Genomic DNA, 20,591 nt, shown 5'->3' with positions numbered 1-20,591 from the left:
GAAATGCGTCGGGAAGGGCGAACAGGGTGATACCCTCCCATAAAGCAGAAAGGATGGGTCTCTTCCCCAGGAGTAGCTCAGAGCCACACACGCACCCGATATGGCTTCTTCGTCTTTCAGCACCAGGCGGATAATAGATTCCTCGATCTTGAACAGTCGGGTGGGATAAGGATAAAATATCCGCTCGACATTCTTCTGGCAGGCTGAATGATGCCTAAGACAATCGTCCATCCATGTCTGCGTTGACTCCACGGCTTCCTCAAATAGAATTTCTGACTGTCTCATCGACCCCTTAATCCGTGTCATCAATACTCCGTCCCCCACGAGCAAAACGTTTCGGCACAGAGGAGAATAGCCCTTTACACTATTGGCGAAACCCATGAATAGGAGCCTTCTGTAGGTTGGTAACGCTGTGAAAGTGGCCGTTTTGGGCAAAGCCTGCCCCATATAAATGATATAACGCAAATTCTTTCCGAAAGCAGAGTTATCTCCATTGTATGATCTCTGTAAAACATGGAAGCCAATTCCGAATATTGCTGTCGTGGCGGGAAAATAAGGCAGTGAGGATTTCGAGGGCATTTGAGTGCGTTGAACTACATTCAATTGCCAATCATGGAGTGCGGAACTTGGCCTGTTTGCCACCGTATGAAATAAAATACAATAAATATGCACATGCAGGCGCTAGCGACGCGAACAAATTAAGATCAACAAGAGATCGATAGATCTCGTATGTGTCCCAGTATACTTTTCGATGGGACTCATGAACCCCGCTGATCAGCCGAGCTGAAAAAAATCAATTGAGAAATGATATATTAGACTAACTAGCTAGAAACTGCAATTGTTTACCTACCCAGGCACCCATTCTCTACTTCTACCCGTAGGTAAGCTGCGAGTCTTGTGCATAAGTTATACCCTTCTTTTGATATACGTTTCATTTTTCCCGAATTAAATGTAGAGTGGCGGAACCAAGATGGTTTCTGACTTTTTCTGCTGGGATTAGCTGAACTTGCGATGGCGACAGGCTCTTCAGCTGAGCTGAGCTACCCCACAATGAGCCGTCCATAATACTATACTCGTGCTGGGCAGGCGTGGGTCGGCCGGAGTAGCGCGGAGAATTATGGAGCAATGTCCACAATTTTATTGCCGAGCCTAAAGGACGGAAAGATCTACAGACTAGTTATTTGAATAGGAAAGGGATGTACGACCACGCGCATCTTAGGTTCAAACTATTGCGTGTCGATCGAGTAAAGATCTGGGAAGGGTTCAGCCCATGGTGAACACATCGGATCGATCAGCCGCAAGTCTCATGTATAAATATTCGTAACTCCCACCTGCCATTCTGAAGAAACAAACTATCCACGTTCCAATATCAACCGAATTTTCAAAATGAAGGCTTCTATTCTTCTTCTTGCCGCCGCCGCTGGCGTTGCCCTGGCTCAGCCCACTTCCCTCAACGAACGCGCCGATTCTGTCTGCCAATCCGGCAACGGCAACCCTCTTGAACCTACTCCTGCATGCTGCTATACCGTGCCGTGGACTGCAGAGCATTATCCTCACAGCGTCTGCATGGCCCGTAAGTTCATCCCAGTTACTCAAAGATACTTAGTAGGGGACCAACCGTTGCTGACTTGCATTGAACAAACAGCTTCGAGCTCGAAGACTACCGAGGAATTCAAGGAAAGCTGCCACAAAATCAACGCTAAGGCCCAACCTCGGTGCTGCCCCAAAGCTTTGATCGCCAAAAATGAGAACGAGAACATTGGTGATGATCTTCTGTGTTCAGACCCGAAGACTGTTGAGTAGAGCATTTGATTCAGGTGGCTCTAAGGGGAGTGGCGATATATGGAATGGATATAATTACATGTTGTCATAATAAATAAACTGCATTTTCCTCCACCCTCTCTCAGCTATGTAAAACTTGACACAGAGTTAGGCAGTGTTCCGATCCTTCTAAGAGGCTGCGGCTAGTCAGTTAACAATGAGGTTGTCCGGCCCCTGTTTTACCCGGAGGCACATGAAATTCTATGTGAATCAACCCCGGCTTATTTCCAAACCGGAGGCAATGATTTTTCCTGCGGGATTGATGCCGTGATCAAATAGATGTATGTCATGTAAATTTTATTGGAAGGGATGGGCTTCGAGTGTATGAGGTTATGCGACCCTCTCAGAGTGCATAAGTGACCCTTTTTCGTGCCTCATCTGTTTAATTTGTCGCCTTTGCAGTGGTCGTCAGTACTTAGGCTATCTAGAATATTCTTAGGTTTTCTATTTCTATACGGAACTCGAAATGGGCTTATTTTGTGGAAATCCATAGGAACCTTTCAATATATATCAGTACTCTATTTCAAAAAAGTGCGGAACCGCCTATAATTATCGCCTGAGGAATACCAATTAGTCGAGGCTTCCATTCATGAACAAACTTTGCAGTCGACCTGAGGTATTCGAGCTACAGGTAGCGGTAACTTGCTGGTAAGAATGACATAGGCATATGAAGTAACCCAGGCAGCAACAGGAATAGCCTCACTTTCCGCATAGGATAGCGGGAGCAGTGGAATGATAAGTTGGACATGATGATTTTCAATATCTTTAAAACAAAGCTAGATATCTATGATAGTAATGATTTATTTAGTTCTTTTACAGGTCTTGTTTCTTACTGTAGCTATTGGTTGGATGAAAAAACTTAGATTGATGGACATTCAGATACAATAATTCTCTTGACATGATAGAAACACACACACACACACACATATATATATATAAAATAATAAATACACACGAATGTTGATATAATTCTTGTCGGAATAATCACTTTCGTTTCAGTTCTCGAGTATATCCAACTGGCTCACTGGCCAGGTGTCGAATGAAAAGGTCGAATGGTGCATTTTCGTCTTCGAAGGCGTAGAGACGTGTCTTTCGAATAACCAATCTTTTTCCGTTGTAGAAGGCGTGGAGGATTCGGCCGTAGTTCTGCATGAATGAGAACATTTGAATCTGTAGGAATTAGTAAAGAGTTTGAACATGGTTAGAAAGAACAAAGAACATACTGGAATGATTTGATTGTTATTGTCAATAAATTCGGACGAGATGCGGGTTTTTATAGCGGCCATGATTTGCAGCGCCTCTTCTTTGAGGAGCCTCTCAGTGGGCTCGACGTCGAGGGTCATGGTAAACATGAAGTGAGGCTTACTGGAGTCCAGTCTCTCCCACGTGTGAGCAGCTGGGAAGCTTCTATAGAAAAGAGATCCGAGGCTCACTGAATCTCCAACACAGAGGCGCTTGGAGAAAAGTGGGGGACTACTAACCGTTAGCGACTAGAAAAGACAGATTAGAGAGAGACCTACGCTGATCCTATCCAGCCAGTGATGAGTGCCAGGCTCTGCTCATATCCATATTGATTCTGAGGGAATCCCTCTCTTTTGGCCTTCCAGAAACCCCAAGCGATCGTGGCATTAGGGCGTTTTATGGCTTTGGGACACGGCGTGTCTTTATCCATCGGGTACTGATCTAGGGTATCCTCCGGCAAAGGTTTGAAAAAGGTTCTGTAATCATCGTCCGGTTCGTCGAAAGAATCGCATGTTTTCACTTTGATGCCAAGTTCGGCTAGGTCGTCTCGGTCCAGGGTGGTCGTGTCCATTTTCTCGATAGGGGCGTAGAACTTGTCGAGGGTTTTCCGAATATGTCCAAGTTTTTTCAACTGCGCTTTCTGCGCAATTTCTTTGACTTGCTTTCTTGGAGGGACGCTGTATATATCGAGAGGATCGATGCGTGATCGGGTTCTTTTCGAAGGGGTTCGCTGTAAGGATTTTACGTAGTCTGCCATGTTGTTTTGTGGTAAAGTGGACTGGATGGGAGATAGACGATAGAGGTAGATGATAGAGGAAGAATGGGAAATAGGAGGAAATTCGTTGGGAGGAGATTAAATAGCCTGCCTATAGTTGCCTGTAGATAAAGCTTGCAGTCTTCTTGCCACAGAACAGGGAGACGCAGGCAGCGTATATGGGGGATACTTCAGGTCGTTATCGACAAAGTTAACTTATTAATTACAGGCTGCCTTGTAAGGTTGTTCTTAGATGAGCCACGTATCTTAATCAAACCTAAGAAACCTCAGTGCACACAACAGCATATGCTTCTCTCAAGCCAATCCCCGATCTGGATTCCACTGTCTTGGAAGCGTATATAATAAACTCTCCAGACAATCATTGATCAGATCCGCTACTTAGCTGAATCATTAGTCTCACCACAATCGCTTTCAACAATAACCATAAAGTGGTTCTCACAGAGGACAAGGCCGACGTCTGCCTTAACTATACATGAGTTGTTGCATCCGCGGCAGTGACGGAGGCAGTCGATGGCTAGGCTTAGGTAGTCAAGGTCATTTGGCATGGGTGCATCGTAGGGGCCAATGAAGACGTAATATCTTGCTAGGAGGGACATTGTAGTTTGAGTTGGGCATTTGTGATGGTGGACGTGATGCAATTGATATTGATGTGGACGGATAGATACTCATAGTCAAGATTGGATATGATATTTATAAAAAGTGCTTTGTAGGCGAAGCAGTGTCAGTTCTTTGTCTTTGCCCTCCTCCTTTGTATTCTTGTTTCGGCTGGACAAAGAGGATGTTTCGACGCTCTTTCATGATCAAAGATGTCCTCGAAAATGGATATTCAATGTTTTTACTGTATATCAGCTTTGAGTGTCTGAAATAGAGAAAGAGTCAGTTCTACTTATACATATTGATGGCTAGACAGCTGTATCAAAATTATGAACGACAAGAACATTTCAGTTGAAGAACCATAGGACTCGACTGAGTTTTTCTATCAGCAATCCTGCGCATGCTGATATGATTACTGACAAGCTAGATGAAATAAACTGTAGGAAGGAAGGCCATTGGGAGTTTTAGCTACCCCGCAGATCGGCCATAGGGCTGAACTTGGCCCACAGAAAGTATCCCGCCTGCCATGTGTCATCGAACAAACAACCATTCAGTTTCAGCTCTCTGCGTCTATCTGCCATACATCGTGTAAGATTATTTATCGGGAAATAAGTTCGTCCATATCACGTTAAATGTTGCTGGGACCTCGGTGACTTCTCCAAACCCTTTACCTGCCGGAAGTTTACGCACTGAGGTGCATCCAGCCCCGACTTCCAGAGGCACGCTTTCTGGCTTTGCCACCGAAGAAGCCGAAGTCGATTCGCCCCTCTCTAAGTCAAATATATGTTGTTATTGCCTCCCCCAATGTATCACAGACATCGGCAACCTGTTGGCTGGCCTGACTGTATGCATCCTGATGATCGCGACGGACCTGCATACCCCACCAGAGCTACAGCTCTGGCCGACTGCTACCTTTGCTCTTGCTTGTGGCTGTACGCTGCTTACCTGCGGTGTCGCTGCTGATGTGCTGGGCTGCCGACGGGTATATCGGCTCGGTGGGCTGTTTCAAATCGCCAGTGCCTTGGGTGCTGGACTTGTCGTCACGTCAACGCAGCTAATTGTGCTGCGGGTTATGGTAGGCCTCGCTGTTACCGAGCTCTGTTGGTTTCGCTGCGCATTTTTCCCTGCCAACAGCAGCCCGCGTCGCCGCAGTATCGCCTTTGCAGCCACGGGTTGGGACATCGTTTAAAAGCATCTGCCTCGCGGTTCTCTCATATGACCTGACTGTGGCTACTGAATCAGATGCTGAACACAACATGCACGAACCCCTTAACCTTGTTTGGTCTGTATAGCATTCGCTCTTATACCGGCATTCGCCCTGTGGATACGGCGCCAGACTCGCCTCAACCGCCCAGCCCTGATTCCAAATTCGTGATCGGCAAAAATCCCCTTTACAGCCATCTGTATTACCATATTTTCAGTTTAGGAAACTCTCAACGCCAGCGAGCAGCTCATGGCCTTATACCTACAAGACGTTAGGGGTAAGTCAACCCTTAGATCATCACTTTATTTCGTGCCTGCCCCAGTCTGGCGTTCTAATGAATGTCGCCATCAGGCCTTACTCCCGTATTCACGGCCTTCAGTCGCTGTACCCGCAAGCTGCCTCGTGGTCGGTGTCGCCCCATTACTTCTTGCAATATTGTGCTGTGTCGACGGGCCAGGGTATTGCCGAGGTGTTTTTTCCAGACCATGGCACTCGACCCACTGGGCGCTAACTTGATCTATACTATCTTTAATCTGGTCATGACAAGTGCATTCCTTGCTCGAACGTAGGCGCTGGCCGGTGATGTTTTTAACATGCTTGCTCAGGTTAGGAAGAGTTTTGGTATTGTCACTTCAACGCTCATTGCACGGAATGTCACGGGATAAATGCATGAGGCTGGTACTAAAGAGGTGTTGTTGCTTGGTTATAAGCCTGGCTGGTGGTATAACTGTGCATTGGCTTTTGTTTCGGTAGTAGTGAGTCTGTGGGGGCTGAGAAGTGTTAAAGAGGTCGAGGTTAAGTGAGACTGAGTCACTTCTTACTACCTTAGAGATCAAATCCAGTCCATTATGTTGGAAATAAGATATCTCTCAAGGTGGGAGTGACTATAGTTTTCTATTTTCTGGTACTGGGTTAATATGTTTAGGGACCAGCTAGATAAAATAGAGAATATCATAAAGCATGGTAAAAAATGAAACAAGTTCTTTATTATTACCACACTGATATTAAGAGCCGCGATGTATAAGACCATCTGCCAGATGGGACAGAGCTGATTGATTGTGCCTCATATGAGTTATCACGCAGCCTTGAGGATGGCTGAGCCATGTAAAAACAGCCTACTATATTCTGATGGATACGATTTATGTATACTTATAAATAGGAGAGCAAATGCTATATCTAGGGGAATAGTAGTCACCAGTGGTGTTAAGATCATTTCATTCATTTGGTTAATAACTAGTGTAACGACTCCTCCACCAAACATAGTACCATGATTCAATATGGTCATTTCGGGTAGTTTAATGGGGGTAGAAATGTCGTGTTTGCAATTTCACCTGCGTGGAAGACGAAATGTCAAAGGATGAGATACAGCAACGCGATCAATGGGCTTATCTTTGCTTATATGTCGTGGGCCTTTGAATTTATCCTTCTGTGATGAGCAATTTTCGAAGTCCACATCTAAATCCACCATGTAGTACTTGACACCATTGTAGATCCATGGCTCACGTGAACTGTGACGTGACTCTGTTCCAGAAAAAATTCGGTTCCCACTTGTTTTGGGTGGAAATGTTGCTGGAGGAGGGCCAACACATGGCTCGGCGGTTTTTGCAAATTAAAGTCACGTGGAGGTTTTATCGCGTCAAATCCAATATCAAACCCATCCATGGACCCGAGCATCACACAGACCTGCTTTTTGTTGATGCCTCCTTCAAATAGGACTGCTCCTGCTATTTTTCTCGCTCCTTTGGGCAAGAAGATTTCATACGGAAAATTGTCCGGCAGCCAATCTTTGCGTGCCTTCTCAGATTCATAAATGAAATCTGGTGTTGGCCCTGGCCTCCCAAGTGTAGACTTGAAGTGGTGGATCTGCCTTGATGGCCTAGGGAGAATAACCCGCACCGCTTCAGACAAATCTTTTCTTTTGGCGACAGCCAAGGGCCGTGGACCTTTTCGAAGATGGGCTACATGGTATGGAAAGACACCGTGACCAACAGCCGAGGCATTATGGATGGTTTGCCTCACGAAAATCGTCTTGAGGGATCCGCGTTGGTTTTGAACAGAACTGAATTCATGTATCTTCACACGTGCATACTGCTCATCGCCAGTGGAGAGCTTTTTCAGGAATAAGCCTAGAAAGCTCCCACCCTTATACAGCGGTGGCATGGGACAGTTGAGAGCTGCAATGTATATATCTTCTTCATTGGGGCATTTCTTCAGATGGAAATCAATCTGAAGTCCGCGATTAGTCATGGAATAGGGAGGAAGGACTTCCCAGTTCGCATACGGGATCATATCCCCGCACAAGGCAAATTTTTTGGGTGATGTCGCCAATAGGCCATGAAGGGTATTGGAGTCTGCATCTGGATCCCGCCAGGCGAAGATTGACTGGTCATCAGATTGGCGCATAATTTCTTCTTGCAGGCGAAGGAATGCCCGGTCACGTTCACCATACAATAAGGGCATATTGATGTTGAAAATCCCCAGTAGACAATATGCGACATCCTCCAATCTAGATGTCCGTCGATTTGCAGCCCAGGACATTCGATTGGCGACTGAAGCCGAGGAAAGAGGTAATTTATGACGGAGATACTGGATACCGATACCCGTGATCGCACATAATATTTCATACAGCTCCGTCTTCTTCCCGATCACTTTCCACTCAGCAGAGAAGAAGATGACTTCTTTCGGTGCCAATAGTTCCTGGAGGGTGAATCCGCGAGTAAACCACCTACTGCGCGCAAATCCAGAGTTTGGGTCTTTGATATCGACATCCGATGGTACGTCAGAAAGATATGCGTAGCATATAGTCGCATCCTGATACCAGGCATACATGGAGTTCAAGGCCTCGGAGAGCTCAGCACTGCTGCTTTTATCAATGCAGCAGTTGTCAATCCACACATACTCCAAATTGTCGCTGGCAGCTTGGTCCGCCGCCCCTTCGACCTTGGAATAGGAAGCTTTGCTCTTTGCTGTGCCATTGACGATGTCTTCGTAGATAACTTCATTCTTGTTCCATGTGTGTGACAGGATAGCATAGGGGGGTATGCTGTCTGATAAAAAGTCAACAAGCTCCCTATCGGACACTTTTAACAGACGCATTGTACCGAGGATGTAGTGGAAGAGAAAGAGCTGAGTTAAAATAAAAACAGATAAGCTGAGATATGAACGTGCGGGGCAATGCTGACTTGTCTTTGGACAAGGATCAGCCAGTATTAGTAACAGGACTGGATCTCAGCCTTATCGAGTGCTTTGCCTTAGAACAGCAGAAATTCCCTGGTGGTCACGCAGCTACTAAATGCGCATATCAATATCTAGCTTCTAGGGGGTAAGTTGGTAATGGCATTATATCTCATTTCTCATATTATGAACGAGGGGGAATAACCATTTTAAATAAACCACAAAAGCCAGAAAGTAAATCACCACCCTCTATCCTTGATCGTGGCAGTAAATCTAGATCTTTGAAATCCACAAGGCTCAAGAACCTCCTTCAGAACAGGCAACCACCAGCTTTCATGGCCATCGTGAATCACTGTTGCAAGAGCATACTCCATGTACTCGGGAAAGAATGCAGAGTACTCCCAGTCCACGATTCCAGTGATCTTCCCATCCTTGACCATGATATTCCGCGCAGCGAGATCTCCATGAGTCAATACAAATTTCGATGGTCTATCTCCACGCATCCTGGGAAGTAACTTTTTCCACATCGCAGCAGCCATTGGGGATTTAACACGTGCAAGACACCAATTGTCGAACTCCTCTTCTGTATCGAATGGTCCCATAAACCTAAAATGAAGTCGATCATAGAAATTAAAAGTTTCCTGGTGGTTGATTCGTCCGATATATGGCTGCGTACAGGTTTGAAAGAGACGTATTTGCTCCTTGAGTTGTGCTTTGATTGAATTCCGCTGCTCTTTGTTCATTGCATGCCAGACTTTATCGAGTGACTCGCCCGGAACCAGATCTGTTACGGTGGCAATGACTTCCGGTTCGACATCATATGAGCCAAGGACACGCGGGGCGAGGATTCCTTGCTGTGAGGCGTAGTGCATCATTTGTGCTTCTGATCGCACGAAGCCTCCAGCGGGTTTGTGTTTGACGGCCACGACATTTCCTTGTGAAGTTGTCGATGCCACAACTCGGTTGCCGAAGTAGTTGTAGAGCTCTTTTCCCTGAACGGCGTCTGTGTATTTGGGTGTCATTTTGACAAGTGTTTTGATAGAGAAGAGAGTTGGCTAAGAATTGCGCCAGAGCCTCGCGTCTTGCAGCCTGTTGTGATAAGTCACGTGAGTGTGATCAACAGTAGGACCTATGCTTTGTCTCGACTCTCAAGCCCATATTCTGGGGTAAGTTTAGGTCAAATGAACTGGTATTTGTTTTTCTATTTATTTCGCATGTGGAAAATATATTGTGACGCAATCACTTGTTGGTCGCATCGACTATGGAGATTAGGTACATTGCAAGGTGATGTTAGATCTGAGGTTAGTCCATTTTAATCTACATCATATACATCATGCATGCATACAAGGAGGCTACTGGAATTCCAGTATGAGTATGCATGCTGATGGTGTAACCTGATACGGACAGATTAGATCGGATAATCAAGATTAGATTAGATTGACTTCAGCCCAGATTTTCCCTTTACTTTGTAGGAAGTATGGCCAGTCAGAGAACCAGATATATTACTAAAGTCCAAGACTAGCACAGCTAAACGCCGGCGTAACACTCCCTGAATAATCCGCAATAATCGCCTCAACAGCTGCATACAACCCGGGACCAAGCAAGAACAGCCCAACCAGCATGACAGCACCATGGATCACCGTCATAAGCGTCCGCCAGGGCCCATCGAACAACTTCCCCCGACACAGATGCCAATACGCAACGGCGAAGAAAATAAACCCGAAAAATGAATCAAATGCGGCCCCGAGCAACGAGAGGAAATCGCCCATGCTGGGGACTACTTCGGAGAAGATGAATCCAATCACCCAGATTCCGACCATAACAATTCCCCACACGCTCCATCCGATAAGGGTGTTGCTGTGTGCGTGCTTCGAAGTACCCAGGATATGGCCATAGATGACCTTCGCCGTGACGTTGGCGTAGATAGCCCCGATGATCAGCGTAGGCACGATGACGAACCCAAACGACGCCTTCCTATACACGGCTGTCCCCAGACTCCCGAATGCAGGTGCCGTTGCGTACTGGCCCAGATACCTAAATCCGATAGCAGGCGGCACGATGAACAACACGATGGAGATAGCGAAGAGCACGGCGAGGGATTTGGGAAAGTCTTGCGGCCGTTCCATTTCGGCGATGAAGGTCGGGAAGAGGATTTGCGGGACCCAGAGGAAAGTGATGTTTAGCACGGCGTTGAGGCAGTCGACCCATGTTGTGCCGGGGAGGGGGAATGCGTATGTCCGCACAGGTCCGGCGGCTGTGGACTCGAGGGGGGCTTTTTCGATGCCTGCGAAGACGAGAAAAAGGAGGATGGCGATTCCCATGCAGGCGGCTATTAGAAGTCAATATGAGTTACTTATTTGTTAGAAAAGAAGATTGACATACCAGAAAACATGGATATGAATGAAACATGGTGCAGCGTTCGAGGTGCAGACAAGACAATCCCCATGAGCATGGCAATCACAGAGAACACCACGGTACACTGGGAATGATCTGACAGAGTATCCAGCACCTTGGCTCCCGTCAGGATATGGAATCCAATCAGGATGATGTTATTCGCGAGCAACATGAACGCAGAAAATCCATACGCCAATCGACTCTTTCCGAATGCGTAATACCCGAATTTACAGATGTCTGTGATTTGCGGGTGTTTCATGATAAATTTATGCATGGTGAGCGATGTGATCCAGAAAAACATGGCAGCCAAGACCATCGTGATTATACCGGGCACCCATCCTAGCACTCTAAAGAGCCAAGTCAGCCATTTTATTATTTGAAACATTTTATAGGACGCACGAGAGTGACCAGGATTGTGCCATGATGGCCAAACAGACTTGGTCGCCAGCCAGTAACCAAGCTGCTTTTTGCCAGGACATCGTTCGCAGTTTGATGTCATGTTTGTGGTCTAAATTAAATTTCGTTAGCATAGGCACAGGTACGGAGAAATCGATTCGACATACCCTCTGTCACGAGCGCATTCAATACCTCGGTAGAGCTAGACTCGTCGGTATACGCTGTCGTTGGTTCCTTTTTCTCGTGGACAGCCATGTTGGAGATACGCAATTCGCAGACAGATTTTGGTGCGAGCTAGGAGACATCAAGGATACTTAAGAAGAAAAAATTAATATAAAAAAATGGAGATAAGGTCTTATCACGATGGCGTGATAAGCACGCAAATGGCAATATCGAAGCTTAATTCTGACACGAGGCACCGCGCAACGCGATTGGCCCTTTGCACAACCAAGGTTAGATGAAACGCCTATCAGCGAATGGCGCAATCAGGAGCCACTCAATGCTATTTATTTTTAAATAATGATAAACCAGAAAGATGCAAAAATAAAAAACATACAACAGCAGGGATTCGCTGGTGGTCACCCACCCAACTACTAACCAGCCGGCGTGTGGCTTAAGTACGGCTGAGCGGACGGGAAGCCCTGTTCTCCACACCCTGTGGTCGTATGTACTTAACATGATATGAGAAAGCTTTATATCCTACCAATTAAACATGAATCCCTGCGAATAAGGGAAATGTTGCAGTCAGGCGTGGTCAGAATAAGCTATTCAAGAGACTTGGTGCAAAGCCAATTAAGCTCTGTGGATTGGACCACGGATTCTCGCCCACTCCCTTTCTTGGTCTAAACTTTTCTGCCTGACATGCAAATGACCGGGATAAACTAATGAGCGTATAGATTCGTTATACCACATTTGGTATACCCCTTTGCGTCCGTAAATCCTCCTAGTCTTCCTCAAATATCATCAAAGAATCTCTATGCCAAAAGATGTGGTTCCGGAGGCGACCTGAACGCCGTGATAATCATGAAAGTCGCACTTTCGACGACTGGAGAGCAGTAATGAGATGCACCACGAGTGTCAGGTCTCCGGGCTTTCTGAATCCATTCCTATCCGGATTTACCCTTATAGAGAAGGTGATGTTAATCGGCTCTGCTCAAAGTGCTTGTCTCCAAAATGACGATGATTCGCGTTGGCTAGAGGCCCAGTTTGAGCAGGCTGGCCAATCCAGGCTCACCCAGGTTGTGCGATATTATGCATATAGGATACGCGAGAACCGGGGAGAGGCAAAATGGAGTCAATCTCGGATCGAATTGGAAACGTGCCTTCATTGGGCAGCGCAGCGGGAGATATATATTCAAGAGGAGGTGTCTGCGCTGCGCAAATCCTGCGAGTTGAACACCGATAACTGTGAGACTGAGGCTTCTCGATTAAAGACACTTGAGGATGAACTGACATCTTTGAATGAGACATACTATAAAAGCACCCGACAGTTATGGAGAGTGGAAGCTGGCATACCAACGGGGCCATTGAAAAACGGGTTTCCTTGTCTGGAGAGCCGACCCCAACTGGTATCTCTGTGAATGGTTACGCAAAGAGTGTTCAGGGGAAGGGTGGCTGCTGTGGAAGAAAGTGCGGATGCTGCGAGAGCCCTAGAAAGACTCATCGCCATATGCGCCTGGGACATTGTATGACTGGATGCGGTTGCTGTATTCGACACCATGGCCTGGATCTTGGGCCCGAGTTTACCGAGATAATGGAATTCAACTTAGATATACCGGCTTGGGTGGGTGCTTATAGTGCGCGAGTAGAGCGTGCTTACATATGGGGTGGTGTTGATACCGCTTTATGAAATTAATTATTTTTCAAGAAATCACCAATCCCAGCATGTTAGCTCAGGGGAAGAGCGTCGGGCTCATAACCCGAAGGTCCCTCGATCGAAACGAGGACATGCTATTTCTTTCTTTTATCGGTTCTGTAGTGTAATGGTCATCACAGTGGATTCTGATTCCACTAATCCCGGTTCGATCCCGGGCAGGACCTGATCTTTTTTTATATCGTTGGAACACATCTGCAATCGTCTGGAAGGAACCGTAATAGCTTAAAATATCTTATTACAGTCCTTCTCCTTTTACTTTTTAGTAACTAACCGTTTATTCAATTTAACCATTAGAAATAACCCTAATTGGTTTTGGGATAGCTTCTGCATGCACTTCGGCGCTATCTGTAGTTATGAATATAAATAAAACCAAAGCTTGCAGCTTATATATACATCCAGCTATCACTTATATATTAATGCGCGTGGTTGCTCGTTGGCACCCGCCTCATCCCAATCAATAGCCCGAACGTTCGAATTGTTCAACAATGGCATGCTGTCGACACCAGCAGTCCTTCTTGCCCAATTACGATTCCTCTACTAGGGAATGGCTGTCAAAAAATTGCCGATGACGATGGTAGTATTGTCTGTATTGCGCTTAACCAGCCCAAGTCGTGGAATGCATGTCTTCACCCTACGTATTAATATCTCATACTGGCAATGAAAGCTTGCCCTTGATTTTAACTGTAAAATCCAAAAGTTCGCGTTATCTATATATAGTAAGCACACCATCAACTGCCCCGGGTTATCTATAGATACAGGCGTCCGCACAAAAGTAGCCATTCACATGCCCAACCACACAGTCATAGTAAATAAGCAGGTGACTGTCTACTGCGTCACAGCAATTATAGGAAAAAGGTGCTGTGGTCTAGTGGTATGACGTCACGTTGTGGCCGTGCCAGCCCCGGTTCGATTCCGGGCAGCGCCAGTCTGTTATCTTTTTTTGCCCGGATGAGAGATATATTAGGGTGATTTCTGTAGCCCTACTTTTTACATTATGCCACCGTCTAGTGCGTCCTTATATCCCATGAAGGTTATCAGGGTAAGATATACAGAGTCACAAGGCTCTATCTTCTCCCCCCGAATATTTGATAGGCTAGTTCACGGTGTATGGAGAACTCTAATCTGAGTATGGTTGTTTTTTAATTGTACATCATGAAAACATTTAAGTTTGGAATGACACAAAACTTGTCCTCGATATGAGATTCGATTGAATGTATATGTCATCAGCCCGCCGCCTATTCGGTCAAATTAGTCAATTCGAGATCCGCGGTAAGCAGATGAGCTACTTATGTGTCTTCAGAGTATGTATTTCACTTGCTGATCATGCTCTTTCGAAATGTCGTTACATGTCATGCTGATGGACTTGGATATTCGGTGGCTGACCGACTCCCACTTCATCCCTTACAGATGTAAGGAGCAAAATTCAATAAGACACTCTGGCATGTAACACTTGCTAGGTAAGGTCTAGCCGTTGGAAAGAATGTATAAAACCCCTCTTTCCTCTCATTTGGATGTTCAGCAAGCCCAGTTGCGGCAGTGGAATGTGGCCTCCAACTGAACTCGCGCGAACACAATCAATTTGATTAAGTCTTTCGGATGTTCTGAATGTTCGAATGCTACATTCGCTTCCGCTGTCTGCTTGGGTTGGAAGTCATATAAAAAGCGCACACCATTCTCTGTCGGAAAGTAATCACCAAGTTACCATTTCAACTCTCTCGCTTGTTTTGGCCGCACAAATCTGAAAACTTCATATCCACCATGAAAGGTCCCCCTGACACAGGAGGAACCTCCCTCAATCTGGATGGTGCTGGAGACCAGCTTGGCCTTCAAACATCCAGGACATTCGAAAGACTTAATCAAATTGACGCCGTTCGCGCGAACGGGGTTGGCGACCACATCCCACTGCCGCAGCTGGTCGTCTCCGGGGATCAATCCGCAGGGAAAAGCTCCGTTCTCGAAGGCATCACCGGGATACCTTTTCCACGCCAGGATGGTCTGTGCACGAGGTTTGCGACGGAGATTATCCTCCGCCATCAGCCTGGCGAGAAACGTGCCCGGGTGACAATCATACCTCATGTTTCGAGGGCAGAGGAGGTCTCAAGGAGACTGGGTGCATTCCAGCGCAATATTGGAGACTTTGCGGAGCTTCCAGACATTATCAATGAAGCTGCGCAGGTAATGGGGCTTCGTGGCAGTGATGGCTCCCATGATGCGCCTGCCTTCTCTGGTGACGTTCTGCGCCTGGAAGTGTCTGGACACACTGGGCTTCATTTGACCATCGTCGATCTGCCAGGATTGATCTCTGTGTCCGAGAATGAAGAAGATGTGCGCATTGTCCGAGACCTCGTTGATTCATACCTGAAGAATTCCCGAACAATCATCATGGCCGTCGTCCCTGCCAGCAGCGATATCGACACTCAAGGAATCATCCAACGAGCTCGCCATTTCGACAAAGACGGCCTCCGCACCGTGGGAATTATCACCAAGCCAGATCTCATCAACACCGGTACGGAGGGGCGAGTCGTGCGCCTGGCGAAGAACCTCGACAACACAAAACTGAAGCTGGGATTCTTTCTGCTCAAGAACCCAACACCGGTCGAGTTGGATAGCGGAATAAGCCTTCAGGCACGCCGGAAGGCAGAGATGAACTTCTTCTCGACTGGCGCATGGTATCATCAAGGTCTTGATCTCTCGCGCGTCGGTATCGATAATCTCCGCTCGTTCCTGCAAGACCTTCTCGAAAGCCACATTGAGCGCGAACTGCCTAAGGTGCGTCAGGATGTACGCCGATTGCTGAACGAACTCAACGAGGAGCTGGCTGAGTTGGGAACTGAACGATCAACTCCAAGCCAGATTCGAGTGTACCTGTCGCGGATCAGTAGCGAATTTTACAACCTCGTCAAAGCTGGCGTGGACGGTGCTTACGAGGGCCGCGATGCAGGTTTCTTTCGTATGGGCACTGATGATCTTTCTTGTCGTCTTCGTGCTGCTGTTCATATCGAAAACGAAAGATTTGCAAGGTACATGAGAACTGATGGAGAGAAACGAAAAGTGGTTGAAGACGGAGATCTCGCAGAAGCTGAAACTGCAGATGGCCAACTCCTCGTGTCAGAGGCTGAGATGACCGCATGGGTTCGACAGATCTATCATCAAACCCGGGGGCGCGAACTTCCAGGCAATGACAATCACGCTCTCCAAGCAGAACTGTTCCATGCCCAGTCAGAGAGATGGGCAGACATCGGGCGTCGCCACCTCGAAGCAGTTGTCGATCTAATATCTCGCTTCATTCGCTCGGCGCTCGAATTCGTCATCAAAGATGGCAGTGCCCGTCATAACATCTCGCAAACTGTCCTTGACTCGCTGCACAATAACATTCGAGCCGCACATGAAGAGCTGACCCAGCTCCTCCGAGACGAAGCACAGCATCCGATCACATATAACCACTACTACACGGACAACATCCAAAAAGCCCGCAAAAGCCAAAGCAAAGAGCAGCTGAAAGAGTTGATCAACAACGCCCGTCAACAAGACTGGGGCGGGCAATGCCATTTTACCAACTCCATCGGCGAGATGGAGAGATTGATCTCCTCTCTCCAGAAACATATCACTGTCGATATGACCGAGCAGGCTTGCTCCGAAGCCAGAACGGACTTGTCAGCTTACTACAAGGCAAGACCGAATTCTCATACACTATTTTTTTTTTTTTTTTTCATTCTAATCATCAGCAGGTCGCAATGAAGACATTCGTTGACAATGTGTGCCGCCAAGTCATCGAACGCCATGTTCTTGCCAAGCTCCCCGATGTCTTCAATCCAGTCATGGTCAGCACTTACGATGATGACTATCTGGTCAGATTGGCTGCTGAATCGAGCCAAGTATGCCACCGACGTGCGGAGGCACACCAACTACAGCAAGCTTTGGAACGAAGCCTTCGTGATCTGGGAAATTAATACCTTGTATGCATCCACTTTAGGCGTGGTTTTTTCCCATTGCGGTTTTCCCACGTCTCAAGCGCAAATGCGGAAGTGAATTAGATGTTTTGTTTCAGGATTCTTTGTTGACTTGATGTGATATGGATATATACCTAGATTAATACAGTGAATTTTACGGACTCTAGGTGCCTCCAGGATAGATTTTTTTTGAAATAAAACGGGGGTTGTAATCTTGATTCATTCAACTGAGACTCGTAAAGAATGTACCTACGAAGACACTTTCATGTATTCATATAATTCAGTAGCTACGTTCAAACTATGCTGTTTCTCAAGCAAAGCAAAGACTCCCATCTGTAGGAAATTACAACTCATAGCCATGCTCCCGTGCAGCCTCGCCATCACTCAGGATCCTCTGGGCCCCAAAATTAGACCATTCGATTGAGTCTTCCTCAGTGTCATCCATGAGAAAATCCTCATCATGGTCTTCCAGGATGGTATCGAACAGAGCCTGTTTCTCAGCCTTATCGAATGTCTCGCCAATCCACTTCCAGGCCGGTCCCAACCCCCGAATCAAGGCAGGAATATGACCTAGACCCCACCGCGGAACGAATTTGACGCGGGTACCTGCCCTTCTGAACGTTTTGACCAGAGCCCACGCATCTTTGAATGGGTTCACAACGGGATCGTTTGTGCCCTGCCAGATGTACAGCGGGAAACTCGGGTGGTGGTCTTTGTCGACATGCTGGCCCATCACGCCAACTTTTTCTAAGAGTTTTTCGAAGTGTTCCAGGATACCGTCTCCATTGTCGAATAGGGTTGTAATATTGTACTTGCTTAATGCTGGTTGTTCCTCGATGCCCTCGTGTGGACCGCAGCGTACGCGGGGGTAGAAAAAGACGTCTCTATACTCAGGCAGGAGATGCTCATTGACATAGTCCTCCACCTGGGGAAAAGCATTCATCAAGCCCAAGGTAGCCAACACGTCGAGCTCAGAGAATGTGCCATTATTAACGCCCTGATAGGTCTTGGCAATATGGGTAGGAAGACCACCCATGGCAGCTCCAACAACGTTCAGCTCCGGTGCGTAGTGGGCATGGTACTCGGTTGCCCATTCAGTGGCGAGACCACCACCGGAGTAACCGAACAGAATTACGTTGGCGTCTTCGCTGAGGCCAGTGAGATCTGTGGCATTAAATGCGGCACGGATTGAGTCCAGGGTCTGGTAGGCAGCCTGTGGGCCGACAGTGAAGGCCGCATCCGAGCCCTCATAGTCTGGGATATTGAGGATAGGGCCTTCGATCAGGAAATCCGCAATAACAAACATCTGAGCCCAGTTCCAGGTCACAGCAGAACCCTTGGCTTGGTTTTGAAATCCGTATGACGGAGAACAATCAATATCAGGGGAATCATATGCGTTCTGGAAAGAGAGGAGGCGGTTGAAATCTGGTTTTTGAGGGACAACGATCGTGGTGACGGTGGTGGCTTTTTCACCATGTACATCCTGCGTGACGTACAGCAATTGATATGCCTTGGCCTGGCTGGGGACATTGGGGAACATTGAGGCAAAGAGCACATTGCGGGATTTTAGGATAGTTCCAGGGGGGTAATCATCGCTTTTCCAGAAGTCATCGTCAGGTTTATAGAAGTCATCCTTACTTGGGTATTCAGGAAGGACAGGAAGAAAGGGAGGCTTCCGATCCTCCCCAAGAACTGGGTGGAAGAGCGAGAGCAGGGGGAGGAGACAGAATAAGAAACGCATTGTGATTATGGACTGTTATATCCAGGTGAATAGCTGATGAGAGGCAATGGGTGCCATATTTATAGCTGAGCTGGATAGACATTACATGATTAGGATACAAATAACCCCGCCTCACGCTGCTATTGTGTAACATTAGCATCGGCTATTCTCCAATTCGTGTGTCATTGATTCAGCTGAATGGCGTTTTCAACCCAGCTGAGCTGAGCTGCTAAGGTTACATATATCTTCCGCAGATCGATTCGTCATCCATCGGAATACCTCCACTATTCATGCACGATGAGCAGAACTACTGGCTTGATGCATAGATCCTGCATAATAGTCCAAAAAACACCATCTCACTACGTAATGAAATGCCTCACCAGGAATTTCTCACGAGTATTTGCGTTTTCAAAAGAATCGCCATGGCCGTAGTCCAGCAACTCCCTTGAACTATAATGTGGGGCTTTGCAAAGTACATACCGTCACATTTCAGCAGAGTTAAATTCGATCCAGACTATGGATGAGAAAGCTAAGATAGTGCCTGCCTTGACATCATGAGGTTGTATCATGCAGTCTTAGTGAAGTCATCGATGACCGATTAACAGAAGATGAAGAAATGCTGAAACCTCTTAGCAATGTCGGCTCAGTGTAAATGTGCAATGCTGCATAATTCTGCAGAGTTGTCACATATCACATATATATCACATGTGATGAGATTCAGCTTCAGATTACACAGACTCTTTCCCCTCTTTTATATACATGTATCCCACCATGGCGTCCCATACAGTTAGGATGAAGCTTATATACAACGCCCCAAGCTCAACAATGACAAGAGGAATATGGCTCGTCATCACCTCTCCTTCAATTTTTAAGGTTCTATGGTCTGTGCTTACCTGCATTCCATGTGAACCTTATTTTCAGTTAAACCATAATTTCAAATCATGCTGGCAGGAATGAAGCTGGGCTGAGTATTACTAGAAGATTATAGTTACCTAGTCCCTTTTACTGTAGTAGTACCATCAGTGGTAAAGCCTTTCTATCATTAGAGTCACCACCACTCCCCTATTAGCATTAGAGTAGAGGTACATAGGTATCTATTATTACCACGGGATGCTTAGTAAAGATAGACTATTATACAGTAGCCATCTCTATAACTAAATGGGCTTTTATCATTTAAAGCTTTTATATATATGATAATCTTTTCATATATTCTGAATAACTTCATAGGCATTCCGGAGCTATACAACTGCTGGAGATACGGTGGGTCCTTTCAACGGGGCCCCGGTCTCAGTGGAGCTGCAGACAACGATGACGATTACTGTCAAGATGAAGAAGAGTCTTATCTACGCAGAGGGTCGATACAGTGATAAATTCCAACAAATCTAAAGTACACTGCTTGATGGGAAGAAATAATATGAATAAACTAAGCTAGAGAAGGTATGCAT

At 46.5% G+C, this 20,591-nt stretch overlaps 10 protein-coding genes and 3 non-coding genes across 13 annotated transcripts; 8 read left to right on the top strand and 5 right to left on the bottom strand.

Annotated features, from left to right (window-relative positions):
• Positions 1–1,324: 1,324 nt before the first annotated feature.
• ASPWEDRAFT_192439 (uncharacterized protein) lies at positions 1,325–1,869 on the top strand. The gene has a single exon (XM_040832251.1). The coding sequence runs from the start codon at positions 1,387–1,389 to the stop codon at positions 1,801–1,803; it is 417 nt and encodes a 138-aa protein (XP_040693805.1). The 5' UTR covers positions 1,325–1,386; the 3' UTR covers positions 1,804–1,869.
• Positions 1,870–2,805: 936 nt separating this feature from the next.
• ASPWEDRAFT_166214 (uncharacterized protein) lies at positions 2,806–3,820 on the bottom strand (the record flags this gene model as incomplete). The annotated part of the gene is made up of 3 exons (XM_040829955.1): positions 2,806–2,991; positions 3,045–3,294; positions 3,342–3,820. The coding sequence occupies 3 exons, from the start codon at positions 3,818–3,820 to the stop codon at positions 2,806–2,808; spliced, it is 915 nt and encodes a 304-aa protein (XP_040693804.1).
• Positions 3,821–5,242: 1,422 nt separating this feature from the next.
• ASPWEDRAFT_192428 (uncharacterized protein) lies at positions 5,243–5,753 on the top strand. Its single transcript, XM_040832250.1, has one exon. The coding sequence runs from the start codon at positions 5,289–5,291 to the stop codon at positions 5,619–5,621; it is 333 nt and encodes a 110-aa protein (XP_040693803.1). The 5' UTR covers positions 5,243–5,288; the 3' UTR covers positions 5,622–5,753.
• Positions 5,754–6,827: 1,074 nt separating this feature from the next.
• Positions 6,828–8,756, bottom strand: ASPWEDRAFT_33451 (uncharacterized protein). Its single transcript, XM_040833793.1, has one exon. The coding sequence runs from the start codon at positions 8,730–8,732 to the stop codon at positions 7,092–7,094; it is 1,641 nt and encodes a 546-aa protein (XP_040693802.1). The 5' UTR covers positions 8,733–8,756; the 3' UTR covers positions 6,828–7,091.
• Positions 8,757–8,970: 214 nt separating this feature from the next.
• Positions 8,971–9,845, bottom strand: ASPWEDRAFT_33450 (uncharacterized protein). Its single transcript, XM_040833792.1, has one exon. The coding sequence runs from the start codon at positions 9,830–9,832 to the stop codon at positions 9,050–9,052; it is 783 nt and encodes a 260-aa protein (XP_040693801.1). The 5' UTR covers positions 9,833–9,845; the 3' UTR covers positions 8,971–9,049.
• A 380-nt stretch (positions 9,846–10,225) lies between these two features.
• On the bottom strand, positions 10,226–11,867 carry ASPWEDRAFT_122767 (uncharacterized protein). The gene is made up of 4 exons (XM_040829166.1): positions 11,768–11,867; positions 11,604–11,712; positions 11,193–11,551; positions 10,226–11,139 (listed from the first exon to the last, which is right to left on the bottom strand). Exons 1-4 carry the CDS (start codon positions 11,853–11,855, stop codon positions 10,316–10,318), a joined length of 1,380 nt encoding a protein of 459 aa, XP_040693800.1. The 5' UTR covers positions 11,856–11,867; the 3' UTR covers positions 10,226–10,315.
• A 682-nt stretch (positions 11,868–12,549) lies between these two features.
• On the top strand, positions 12,550–13,282 carry ASPWEDRAFT_178019 (uncharacterized protein). The gene has a single exon (XM_040831749.1). The coding sequence runs from the start codon at positions 12,587–12,589 to the stop codon at positions 13,178–13,180; it is 594 nt and encodes a 197-aa protein (XP_040693799.1). The 5' UTR covers positions 12,550–12,586; the 3' UTR covers positions 13,181–13,282.
• A 199-nt stretch (positions 13,283–13,481) lies between these two features.
• Positions 13,482–13,553, top strand: ASPWEDRAFT_t35. The gene has a single exon. It is a non-coding gene; the product is annotated as a tRNA-Met (tRNA).
• Positions 13,554–13,568: 15 nt separating this feature from the next.
• On the top strand, positions 13,569–13,640 carry ASPWEDRAFT_t36. Its single transcript has one exon. It is a non-coding gene; the product is annotated as a tRNA-Gln (tRNA).
• Positions 13,641–14,330: 690 nt separating this feature from the next.
• On the top strand, positions 14,331–14,401 carry ASPWEDRAFT_t37. Its single transcript has one exon. It is a non-coding gene; the product is annotated as a tRNA-His (tRNA).
• An 833-nt stretch (positions 14,402–15,234) lies between these two features.
• ASPWEDRAFT_47034 (putative dynamin GTPase) lies at positions 15,235–17,426 on the top strand (the record flags this gene model as incomplete). The annotated part of the gene is made up of 2 exons (XM_040836888.1): positions 15,235–17,145; positions 17,205–17,426. 2 exons carry the CDS (start codon positions 15,235–15,237, stop codon positions 17,424–17,426), a joined length of 2,133 nt encoding a protein of 710 aa, XP_040693798.1.
• Positions 17,427–17,480: 54 nt separating this feature from the next.
• Positions 17,481–19,180, bottom strand: ASPWEDRAFT_33447 (putative lipase). Its single transcript, XM_040833791.1, has one exon. The coding sequence runs from the start codon at positions 19,165–19,167 to the stop codon at positions 17,770–17,772; it is 1,398 nt and encodes a 465-aa protein (XP_040693797.1). The 5' UTR covers positions 19,168–19,180; the 3' UTR covers positions 17,481–17,769.
• Positions 19,181–19,917: 737 nt separating this feature from the next.
• Positions 19,918–20,532, top strand: ASPWEDRAFT_22328 (uncharacterized protein; the record flags this gene model as incomplete). Its single annotated transcript, XM_040832324.1, has 3 exons — positions 19,918–20,027; positions 20,135–20,171; positions 20,374–20,532. 3 exons carry the CDS (start codon positions 19,918–19,920, stop codon positions 20,530–20,532), a joined length of 306 nt encoding a protein of 101 aa, XP_040693796.1.
• Between the last annotated feature and the right edge of the window lie 59 nt (positions 20,533–20,591).

The sequence above is a fragment of the Aspergillus wentii genome (assembly GCF_001890725.1).
Source record: "Aspergillus wentii DTO 134E9 unplaced genomic scaffold ASPWEscaffold_1, whole genome shotgun sequence".
In the NCBI taxonomy this organism is placed as follows: domain Eukaryota; kingdom Fungi; phylum Ascomycota; class Eurotiomycetes; order Eurotiales; family Aspergillaceae; genus Aspergillus; species Aspergillus wentii.
The sequence above is the reverse complement of the archived record's forward strand: the minus strand, read 5'-3'. Positions and strand labels throughout refer to the sequence as shown.